The following is a 10,857-nucleotide window of genomic DNA, read 5'->3' as shown; positions in this document are numbered from 1 at the left end:
TTCAGTTTCATCTTGATGGCAGGAACAGCAATCGAGAAAATTAGGCCATAAGTCAGTCGCGCAACAATTCAGCGACAAGGTCGCAGATGTATAGCAACAGTTGCCAAAATAGACCTTGGTTGCCATAACGCCCGCTATCGTTTTTGAACTTTCGTTCGATATTTGTGCGATTTACACAAGCTTTTCGCAGCAACTTCTTATTTGTTGCGCAACTTCATGTTTTGTTACGTACTAGGCTCTGCAGTGTTATTGTCTTATGCTTTTTTTTAAACCTAGCTGCACGCAGTCTGTATTTACTTGATTTTGTTTGCGGTTTATGGTTTGGAATAAATTATTCTGCTAACCAACAAGAAACAGAAATAGAGTAACGTCGGTCGGCCGTGGGAAATCTGCGTGACTTTGTTTACATCGATCAGCTGATAGCTATGGCTTAGGGCGAGGGACGTTTGATACAAGGAGGCTGTTGATACCTTGGTTTGATATTCCAAGATTACTAAGTTCTTCTTTCAAGAAATCAAACTCAAGTAAAGTTAATAATTTATATAGAGACGATATCACCATTATTAATGTTTAGAATAAGATATTGCAACGCATCTTATTTCGTTTCCCAGTTGACATATCGTGCCTTGGCTACAATTCTGATATGCTCTTGCGTTTTTCAGTCTTTGCTGATACCGGTAATTCTTTACAATACAGACGCACTTGCCAGAGAATAAGTCCCCAACTCTGTTACAAAATTTATTCCCCACTCCCCCCCAAAAAAAAACTTTGTCTTCATCTCAATTTGCATGGTAAGATATAGCTGAAATCCAGGGTAATTTTTTTGTTTTACACAGCCATCCAATCTTACAATTAATATTCCAGTATATATTACCAGGAGCGATGCACCCTCCAGAGTTGAAGTCCAAGACCGGGCTAACGTGAATGAACCCGAAATCCAAACCTAACCTTTCTTACCTTGTATTTTTTCCCTGGATAGGAAGGCAACCCCCCTGTGCCCCCCATTTATTAGTACTTCATGCCTGCTTAAAGAAAACAGGACAAAGAACTCTGGCTGTGTGAGGGTATTGTGGACTTTTTGCCTAAACTGATTATTTCATAGATTAGCAAGTGTAGTTTTTCTTTTATTATTATAGTGCCATCACATATTTCTGTAAATGTATACTAAAGTATTACATGTTGCAAAACTTTCATATTATGAATTTGTGAAAATATACCACACAATGTAAATTGTCTTTTCTTTTTTTCTTTTTTTTTTTATTACAGGCAAATTTTACCTTGTACTATATGGCTTTGGGAAACTGAAACTATCATTATCATTCATATCTGCAGATTATTTCTATAACTGCAACAGTTTGTCCTCTACAAGAATATCGGCTTCAATTTTCCCTAGCATAGTGAGTCCATACTGTAAAAATTAGCGCTGATGCCATATATATCTTTCAATACTTTTGCATCCATTCAGAATTGAAGACAATGTCATTGTTACTAATAATAACACATGTTCCTTATTTGACAATAAATTGCCAGGGAGGTTTGCAAGCATTTCCTGTGAGAATGTGCATTTTGACTGTTTCTTGGCCTTTGCTGGAGCACAGAGGACACATGAACTTGTTTCGCAGTGAGAAATCTATTTAGCATCTGATTGCACCTCTATCATTCACTTGTGTGCTCTACCTGCCCTTCCAGCGTAATTCTGCTAATGGCACAGTTCGGAATGTTGTAATTTTCCCCATATTGTAAAATAATCACTTAGCAACTCTCCTCTTTCTGCTGACCTATATCAATGTAAGACAATTAATAAATCAGTGTTTAGGTTTTAATGATTTAAGTTTGTGATGGTTGCTATAATGTGGTTATGCCACATTATTCCTCTTTGGAAGAGTATTGTGCCATTGATAGTGATACCACCATAGAGTATAAGTAAGGATAGTATAGTGAGAGATAATGAACTTCTTAAAGGTTAATTTGATGTTATTGTCAGTTTAGTTCTGTTGTGTGACAGTTTTGTTTATTCTTCTGATAAGTCTTCAATGGATGCCAGTGATTGAACACATTATAATATTAGCTTCCGATCTTGTAGCATGCAGTAATCCAAGACACACCAGCATGAGTTACTGTGGGCACTCTTTTCAGTGTCTTAGTGCAATTTTTTCCTTTACTTGAGTATATCAATTTACATAGCAGTGTCTATTCTCTTCTTTTTTTAAGGCAATTGTATATCCTTTTCTGAGAAATCTTCAGTGGATGCCAGGCATTAAAGACATAAGATCTGATCATGAATAATAACCATGATATTGCTGTTAATTAAAGTGAGACTATGAAGTAATTGTTATGGTGCCTGTACCTTTGGCACTTGGGTGAATGGCTAATAACCACCACATAAGCTAAAGAAATTGCTGACATTCACACCTATACACACCCACACTCACACCTACATCCACACTCACTCACCTACATCCACACTCACACCCATATACACACACATGTACATCCCAATCCACTCAAACCCACATCCAAAATCACACCCATATTCACATCCACATCCACACATACCCATACCCACATTGACATCCCTTCACACTCACCCATACCCACACCTACATCCACACTCATATCCACACACCCACATCCACACCAATACATATCCACATTTACACTCATACCCACATACACACTCACCCATACCCACACTCACCCACTACACACACCCATACCCACACTCATACCCACATCCATACTCACACTGACCCTCACATCCACACTCACCCACAGCCACACACATCCACACCCACATCCACACTCACCCACATCCACACTCACCCACATCCACATTCACCCAAATCCACACTCACACCCACATTAAGTTGGGCTGTCTTATATGTAACATGCATAATCATTACTATTTTTGATAAGATATGGATATGAAAGTGACAATAAAAAAAAAATCTATAAACTTCAAATGTGTTTTGTTTGAATTTCTTGGTTGTACATGAGAAGTGTTCAAAACTTCAGACCAGTTGATCTCCAATTTTTTAATTAGAAAAACTAAGAAATTTAACTTTTTCATTTAAGAAGATGGTCCCTCCATTTTGAGGCCTCTGTACCAACATTAAAAGGAAATAAAAAAATCGGAGATCATCAAGATGGAAATGATGAGTAGCTCCTTTAAACAAAACAAACAGATTCAGATTATATTATGGTCTGCCGTAATGTTCAGCTTGTAGTATATGTGGTGTATCTACTACTCAACTGATCTATATCTCTTTATGGAGTGTTTGAATAAGTGTAAGTGTCCACTGTTAAAGGCTAGGTGCTGTAGATGAAGTGGAGTTGTATGGGGGAGCCGGAGAGGCTCCTCAGTTGGCGAAGGCCTGGGCGGTCCTGTATTGCTGTTACTTGGGAGAGGTGTTCTGGAGTTGTGATTGTTAATGATCTCTGTTCCGGATCCTGAAGCTGAAGCTTGTTCCTGGTTTCAGTGAACCGGGAACAAGGAGAGCTTGCAGTCCAATCAGAGAGCCATGAGGTGTCCGGTGTCAACCAATTAGGTCTTAGTATTGAGTCATGAGAAGCACCTGCTGGTGAGAGAAAGAGGACAAGACTGTTGGACCTGGAATGACTAAACCTGTGAAGCATGGCGAGCTGAGATGTGCAGGTTGTGCAGGCTGCTACAAGCTCAAGCTTCCATAGACAAAGAGCTGGCTATTGCTCAATATTCATAAACATCTTAATTCCTAGAAAAAGGAAGTTGTTAGTATATTAGGGTACAGTTATCTTATGTTACTTGGTATTCTAAGTTAGGTAAGGGAATATAGTATATAAAAAATTTCTAGGGAACATATTCAGGCTGCAAATATTTTTCCAGATTGTATTAAATTTCCAGGAACAAACAAGGAGACCATTTTTTTGTAGTAATCACTCACAGGCTGTGTTAGTAAGTTTTAAATTGTGTAAAGTCCTATTTTTTAATCTCTTATTGTAAATAATTAGGTTCATTTTACCCTTTTAACAAAGTTATTCCATGATATTGTGATGTGGTTATATATTTGCTGTAGTTTTTTTTTATTTTGGGCTGTTCTATCAGATGAATTTGTTTAAACCTTAAATGTAGTCAAGATTTTAACAGTTTGTTGTTCATTATTGAAGATCTGTTAATTTTTCTATGAAAGAACTTGTGTTTTGCATAGTACATTATTATTATTATTATTATTTTTTCAGGTAGGATCATATAGTAAAGGCCTCTATTTTCCAATTTACAACCATGTGGTTGTAGGAAGATCCTTTTTGTTGGTATTGTTAACCTGTTAGTGTCATTTATTTTCTCAATTCCAGTCTGATGCAATGGCAGGAGGAGAACTTTCAGGTATGGGAAGTTTAGAGGAAATACTGATGAGAGCCACTGAAGGTGAAATAACAGAGAATGATCATCTACCTGAGAGCTGTGGAGGTGATGAAAGTGGAGAAACATCACTAGTTTTACAAGAGCAAAGGTATCATCTGTCTATATGTAAATAATAAATTACAAGTTATTTTATGTCCCATTATTCAGTTTAGAAGATTTTGTTGTATAATAGTTGAACAGATGTGGTTTATGCTTAGGTTTCTTATTTTTCAGCACTAGGGAACCAGTACAAATTTATGCCATTGATATGGACATCAGTGAACGTATGGGAACACTGAAGGCCCGAGCTGCTGAAGCATTGCATCTGGATTTGCAGAACTGTAACGTGACTGTACTTTCAGAAAAGGAGGTAAAAATGATTTTTTATTGGCATTATTTATAACATTTACCTCACTTTGCTAACAACTTTATTAAATCAAGGTATATGGAAATATTAAATTGTTTTTGCAGTGTACATATGTTGGATATCTAATGAGTAGGCTTTAGTTATATGATTCATGGTATTCTTAAATAACTGGCCACTTTCATTTCTAGCTGAGTGATGAACAAACTCTGCAAGAACAGTGTGGAACAAGTACTGGCCTGGTACAGATACAGTTTGTTGTGAAGAATGACAGTGTGGGCAGTCGTATTGACATATTAGATGTTCTTAAGCCAAATGAAGGTACATTAATAGACAATTTCTTTTCAATGTTATTTTTGTTTGTAATATGTATGTTACTTGAAGTATAGTTAAGATAATTTTACTTTTGAATTTCAGACTTAAAATAAGCAAAGACAAACAGTTTGCAGTTATTATATATTGTAACTGACTGAAGTGTATTATTATATGAATTATGAAAGATGATCAGTGGAAATTTAACCGGGAATGAATCTCAGGCAAGTGTGAATATGAATGAAAGAAAGATCATCTTAAATGTTGATTAGACTATTTATCAAGTATGATTAAGGCGAGGCTGGTGACTGGTTATGCAATTAAATTATGCAATTTAATTCACTGCTGAACATCTATAAACATAAAAAAAAAAGTGTTACTTATGCTGCTAGCATAGAAAAATCATCCTCAGGGCAGTCAGTGGGAGGCTCTAGAAGCCAAAGAAGTGTAAGCCTCATCTGCCCAACATAGTGAAAATCAGCTCCAGTTAATCAGTCATTAGGGCACAGTTTCCCTTGTAATCTCACTGAAGAAAAGATATCAACATATAGTATCAGGATATGGCAACTTTCCACTCAGCTAGAGAGAAGGAGTAGAATGGGAGGAAATGAGATTATAAACCAGTAGATGTCAAAAAGCCGAGCTTGGAGGGTGCAACACACCATTCAGTGCAGCCATCACAGAAACTTTATGAGCCATGTTCTCGAATGCATAAGAAAAGGTATAGAAGATCCAATACCTGCAAGTTTTTGTAAGACTTTGGGAAAATGTCAAGTATGGAGAGTGAAATGAATGTACATACTCAGAATTCCACGTTGTAAAGAAAATGGAATTATGGATGTAAAGTAACGTAGGGCAATAGGAGAAGATGATGACTTCAGGATTATACAATCGCATTGCTATGCAGCATATGAATAAAAAAAAAAAATGAGTATGTAAAAAGTTTTAGACATGTTCACACTATATTCAGACAAATTTTCATTCATATTGATCAATTATGAAGTCTGTTACAATGAAAATAGTAAATGACTTCCTGATGTAGAACACCTACACTGATACATTCATTAGTTTAATTGCAATATATTTTTTTTCAACAAATATTTTTCCCCTTAAGCTGAGGCCTTCCTTATTCCAGTCATTTGATGATAAAAATATAATGGTTTTAGATAACTTTTTTTTTTTCCTTGTTATAAATTATATAACTGTGTTTCCCCTCACATATCACTGAAACCTCACCCCCTAAAAATGCCTTTCTTTTCTTTTCTTTTTACTGTCCACAGAACCATCCACTAGTAATTTTTTTTCCTAAATTACCTAAAAAATATTCTTCAGTTTGATCAGCTCCATGTGAATGTTGTGTTGAAGCCCAATTATTTAATTTCTGTAATTTTATGGGGGGACTGTCTGCCATTGTGAACTATATTTACTTAATTTTTTTTAGTTATGCATAACCTATATTTTGTTTTTGTTTTTTCTAATTAAAAAATTGGGCCTTGATACGTCCTGCGCATTCTGATGTGCTCGTGAAAGCAACCTTATAATTTTAAGGCACAGGAAAATTACAACTGCTGGATGGTTCTGCAGCTTTGGTAAATAGAAGATTGAGAACAGGCTGTTGGAAATGTGCACACTTGCCAAAGTTAGTTATCTCTAATATTTTTTTCACAAAATTTAGTGTTATATATGTAAATATAAAAAAGCTAATTTAGTGTACTTTGCAATGAGTTTATTAGTAAGTCAGTCAGAATTATTGTTTTCATTAGGGACTATATTTTATAAAGGTACCTCTCTCTTCTTCTACTTCTTCTCTTTTTATTAATCCAATTGTGAAGAAATGGAGAACTGTGGATAGCTATATAAGTATAAAATTATCACATTAATATGATCCTGGCATGAATGCAACATAAATTTACAATGAGAATTACTGAATCTGTTGATTTTTTCCCATGCTCCAAGCATAAGGTCATTGGGTGGTTACAATTTTTGAGTAGGTTTATATATTTGTAAACACACACACATAAGGTTAATGATTTTAATCATCCTTATTTAACACAAATAAACCGATTTTTATGTAAAGGAAAAATGATTAGTTACCCATATGAAATAGTTTTCTTAATGATATTTAAATAAACATCTATTGGACATAGTAAATGGGTAAAGAGATGGTATTCAGTCATTTAAGCCCAGTATCTTTACAAATAATTGAAAAAAAAAAAATGGGCATCTGGGTAAGGGTAGTTATCTACATATTTATGGCATCTACGATCTATGGTAGGGTAGCAGCACGATCCAGTGACCTGAAGTTCAGCATACTTCCTAGGTTGGGTCACACCAGGTCCACAGCCATGTCCTCACTCATTGGACAGTGGGCTCTCCTTGTTCCCTATGCGCTTACACAGTGCATGTGTACTTAAGCTGTAGAATCTGGAACCAAGATCAGCATTCCCCAATCCTCCAGATGAGCAAGACAACAGTAGCTGCAACTCAGGACTGGTAGTCTCCCACATTGATCTTCACTTCAACTCCAGCACCCAGCCATACCAGTGGGCACTCACACCCACACAATCACTATAAAGAGATACTTGACACCAGTCAGTAGTAGATGCGCACCCATCTACTACAGTGGTGACCCTGAAGTAACACATCATGGTATTTCGCTCACTTGCTTAGCTCACAATCTGGAAGTGGAGTACTTGTAGCAGCATGACCCCACAACTTGAAGTTCAGCTTATTACCCAGGTTGGGTCATACCAAGTCCACAGCCATGTCCTTGCTCATTGGACAGTGGGCTCCCCTTGTTCCCTGTGCACTTACACAACACGTGTACTTAAGCCACAGAATCCAGAACCGAGATCATCATTCCCGATCCTTCAGACAAACAAGACAACTGCTACAGCAACTCAGGACTGTCCAGTCCTTAGCCAACTGGGGAGCTTACTGGCTCCTCTGTTGATCTCCACTTCACCTCCTACACCCAGCCATACCAGTGAGCACTCCCACCCACACATTTACTCCATAAAGAGATACTAGACACCAGTCCAAGTAGTAGAAGCACACCCATCTACTACAGTAGCAGCCATAGGTTGCATTTTTGACTGGAAATGCTTGAAAAAGGTTCAATAGCTGTTTTAACTCTTTACGAAGCAAATGCATAAGGCTGAGTTTCAAAATTCATAGAGTTTTTATATTAAAGCCGTTATCTTTGAGTACTATCATCTTCAACATAATATAATTGATATTTTGCTTATATATCAGAAGTTCAGGATCCACTTACAATATGCATTTATTTTGTAGTACCATAATCTCAATAGAATCAGCATGGGAAAATATTAGCAAAATATGTGAATAGGTTGTCTAATAGCCAAGTACAATCATTGCCAGTTATACTATAGTGAATTTAATTATCATATTTAGGTGTGTGACCAAGTAGGTGTGGTACCAGAGGAGTAAGGTGTATAGGTAGCTAAAGAGCTAATATTAATAAAGAATAGTTAACTTGACATTTTTGTGTACATATTACAGGTTCACATTGCTGGGAAATGTTAAACATGCAAATAAGTAATAATAAAAAAAAAAAAAATACTATTGACAAATCAAAATTCCACATGTGCCTTTCCAGTTTCTTTTGACCTAAAACTATATCATGCATACAAAAATAGGAAAGTTTCCTCTAAAGCTTACAAGTCAGAGCTGAGAAGTGAGGCTGAAAACAAACATAGATCAGAACTTTCTCATGGTATTACTTCAGTCAGATATACTACTGGATGTTAGTGAGACTAGATCAGTTTCTGAACATTACTCTGTGACCAACATCAGCTTGAAAGCCTGCCAATATTTTTTATAGATAGAAACTATAAATGGTCCTAAAGAAATAGTCCATTCCTCTAATGAATTTGGAATTTTTTAGTCCGAAGTGCTACCCTTTTCCTTGAAAATAAGTTTTTCCCAATTGCAAATGGCATTACCTCTTTTTCATATAGTGTCTTTCATCTTGGCTCTAGGCAGTATTAAAACAAATATTATAAAACAACAAATTTTATTGTTGTTCTTTTTTTATTTTTTGAGTATGATATACTCATCATAAGACAAAAAATTAATGAACATTCTGAGTGTAGAAATAATGAAAAGAGACATATCCATTAAGGCCTCCTGGCCTTTTTTGCAATTATTACTCTCTCTCTCTCTCTCTCTCTCTCTCTCTCTCTCTCTCTCTCTCTCTCTCTCTCTCTCTCTCTCTCTCTCTCTCCTCTCTCTCTCTCTCCTTCTCTCTCTCTCTCTCTCTCTCTCTCTCTCTCTCTCTCTCTCTCTTCTTTTTCTCTCTCTCTCTATCTCCCTCTCTTCTCTCTCTCTCTCTCTCTCCTTCTCTCCTCTCTCTCTCTCTCTCTCCTTCTCTCTCTCTCTCTCTCTCTCTTTCCTTTCTCTCTCTCTCTTCTACTCTTCTCTCTCTCTCCCCCCCTCCCCCCTCCCTCCCTCCCCCCCCTCCCCCCCCCCCCTCCCCTCCCTCCCCCCTCCCCCCTCCCCCTCCCTCCCTCCCCCCCCCCCCCCTCCCTCCCTTTCTCTCCTTCTCTCTCCCCCTTCTCTTCTCTCTTCTCTCTTGGGTAGCCATGACCCCATTTTGGGTATACGCCCCGATATATCATAGTAATATAATTTTTTTTTATAAACAGGGGAGTTAGGGAAAATTAAACCCAAGTTACCTCTAAGCCTGTCTTGGGAGCCAAAACCAAAAAAAAAGACCAAAAGCAACGGGTTGTCTGCCCGGCCTTCGGTTTAGGGGTTTTCTAAAGTCCCCAAAGTTGAATGTTAAAAAAAGTATTTTTTTTATTTTTTGAGTATCATAGTAATAAGGGTATATTTTTTTTGGACTGAACGTATTAAACCTTATTTAATTTTAAAGGGGTTTTTCCTCATGGTTTTTAACATATTATTGTCTTTTTCCCCCCGTCCCTTGGGGTCATAGCCTTACGGCATGGCTTTCTGGGCTGTCTGCCGTTTGGGCTTTGTTATTTTAAAATAAACAGTAGCACCTGGGTATAAATGGTGAATTTTGTTCCCGCTCACCCCGAATGAATTTAGAAAAACTGGTGCCCAAAAGACCTGGGATGTTTTTCGCTTTGAGCTCCTAAAGCCCCAATGTTTTTGGTATGTTTTTTTTTTATGGGGGGGGGATACAGCATAACCTGAGTTTTGGAAGATAACTTAACAGATAGATTTAAATTTTTAACAAGGAAACCCCATTTTTGGCTTTTTGGAAAGAAATTTAAATTTTTAAAGAAAACACTATAAAAGTTTGGGTAAAAAAACAAGGAAAACTTTTTTTTAAATTGGGAAAAACAAGGGGCCAGGAGGGCCGCGCGGGAAAACCGGGAAGGCAGGCAAGCAAGATCAACGAAATCAGGGCAAACATGAGACTGGAAGCACCTATATACACCCTTTAAAATGGGAAAAGGGAAGGAAGATTTAGAAACACGAGTAAGTTTTCCTTTTTTTTTGTATCATAACCGCCTTTTTTTTGCTTTTTATCTTAACCCCATGCCGCGAACACACACACACGCCACCCCACACACACACAGACCACACACACACACACACAAACAACACACAACACACACACACACCCCCACAACACACAAAACCCCAAAAAAAAACCCCACACACACACACACACACAAACAAAAAAAATAAAAAAAAAAAAAAAAAAAAAAAAAAATAAAAAAAAAAAATGAAAAAAAAATACAAACAAATAAAAAAAAAAAATAATAAATAAAAAAATAAAAAAAAGGGTAATAAAAAAAAAAAA

General features: G+C 36.8%; 1 protein-coding gene across 6 annotated transcripts; it reads left to right on the top strand.

The window, feature by feature from the left end:
- The first annotated feature begins 363 nt into the window (after nucleotides 1-363).
- LOC119574513 lies at nucleotides 364-5,149 on the top strand. Of its 6 annotated transcripts, none has more exons than XM_037921779.1 (4): nucleotides 364-474; nucleotides 4,333-4,490; nucleotides 4,616-4,751; nucleotides 4,937-5,149. In XM_037921779.1, the coding sequence occupies exons 2-4, from the start codon at nucleotides 4,342-4,344 to the stop codon at nucleotides 5,132-5,134; spliced, it is 483 nt and encodes a 160-aa protein (XP_037777707.1). In that variant the 5' UTR covers nucleotides 364-474; nucleotides 4,333-4,341; the 3' UTR covers nucleotides 5,135-5,149. The 6 variants fall into 6 exon arrangements, with proteins under 6 accessions (XP_037777707.1, XP_037777705.1, XP_037777702.1 ...); XM_037921777.1 differs by having other exon boundaries at nucleotides 365-524; XM_037921774.1 differs by lacking the exon at nucleotides 364-474 and adding an exon at nucleotides 532-677.
- The last annotated feature ends 5,708 nt before the right edge of the window (nucleotides 5,150-10,857 follow it).

The sequence above is a fragment of the Penaeus monodon genome, chromosome 6, assembly GCF_015228065.2.
Source record: "Penaeus monodon isolate SGIC_2016 chromosome 6, NSTDA_Pmon_1, whole genome shotgun sequence".
NCBI lineage: Eukaryota > Metazoa > Arthropoda > Malacostraca > Decapoda > Penaeidae > Penaeus > Penaeus monodon.
The sequence above is the reverse complement of the archived record's forward strand: the minus strand, read 5'-3'. Positions and strand labels throughout refer to the sequence as shown.

What these genes read in the sequence shown, in the direction of transcription:
- LOC119574513 (XM_037921774.1), top strand. Translation starts at nt 567, where the DNA reads ATGTTTAGAATAAGATATTGCAACGCATCTTATTTCGTTTCCCAGTTG. An exon ending in TTCAGTCTTTGCTGATACCG is followed by an intron (nt 678 to 4,332) that starts GTAATTCTTTAC and finishes TCTCAATTCCAG; the next exon opens with TCTGATGCAATGGCAGGAGG. An exon ending in CTGTACTTTCAGAAAAGGAG is followed by an intron (nt 4,752 to 4,936) that starts GTAAAAATGATT and finishes TTTCATTTCTAG; the next exon opens with CTGAGTGATGAACAAACTCT.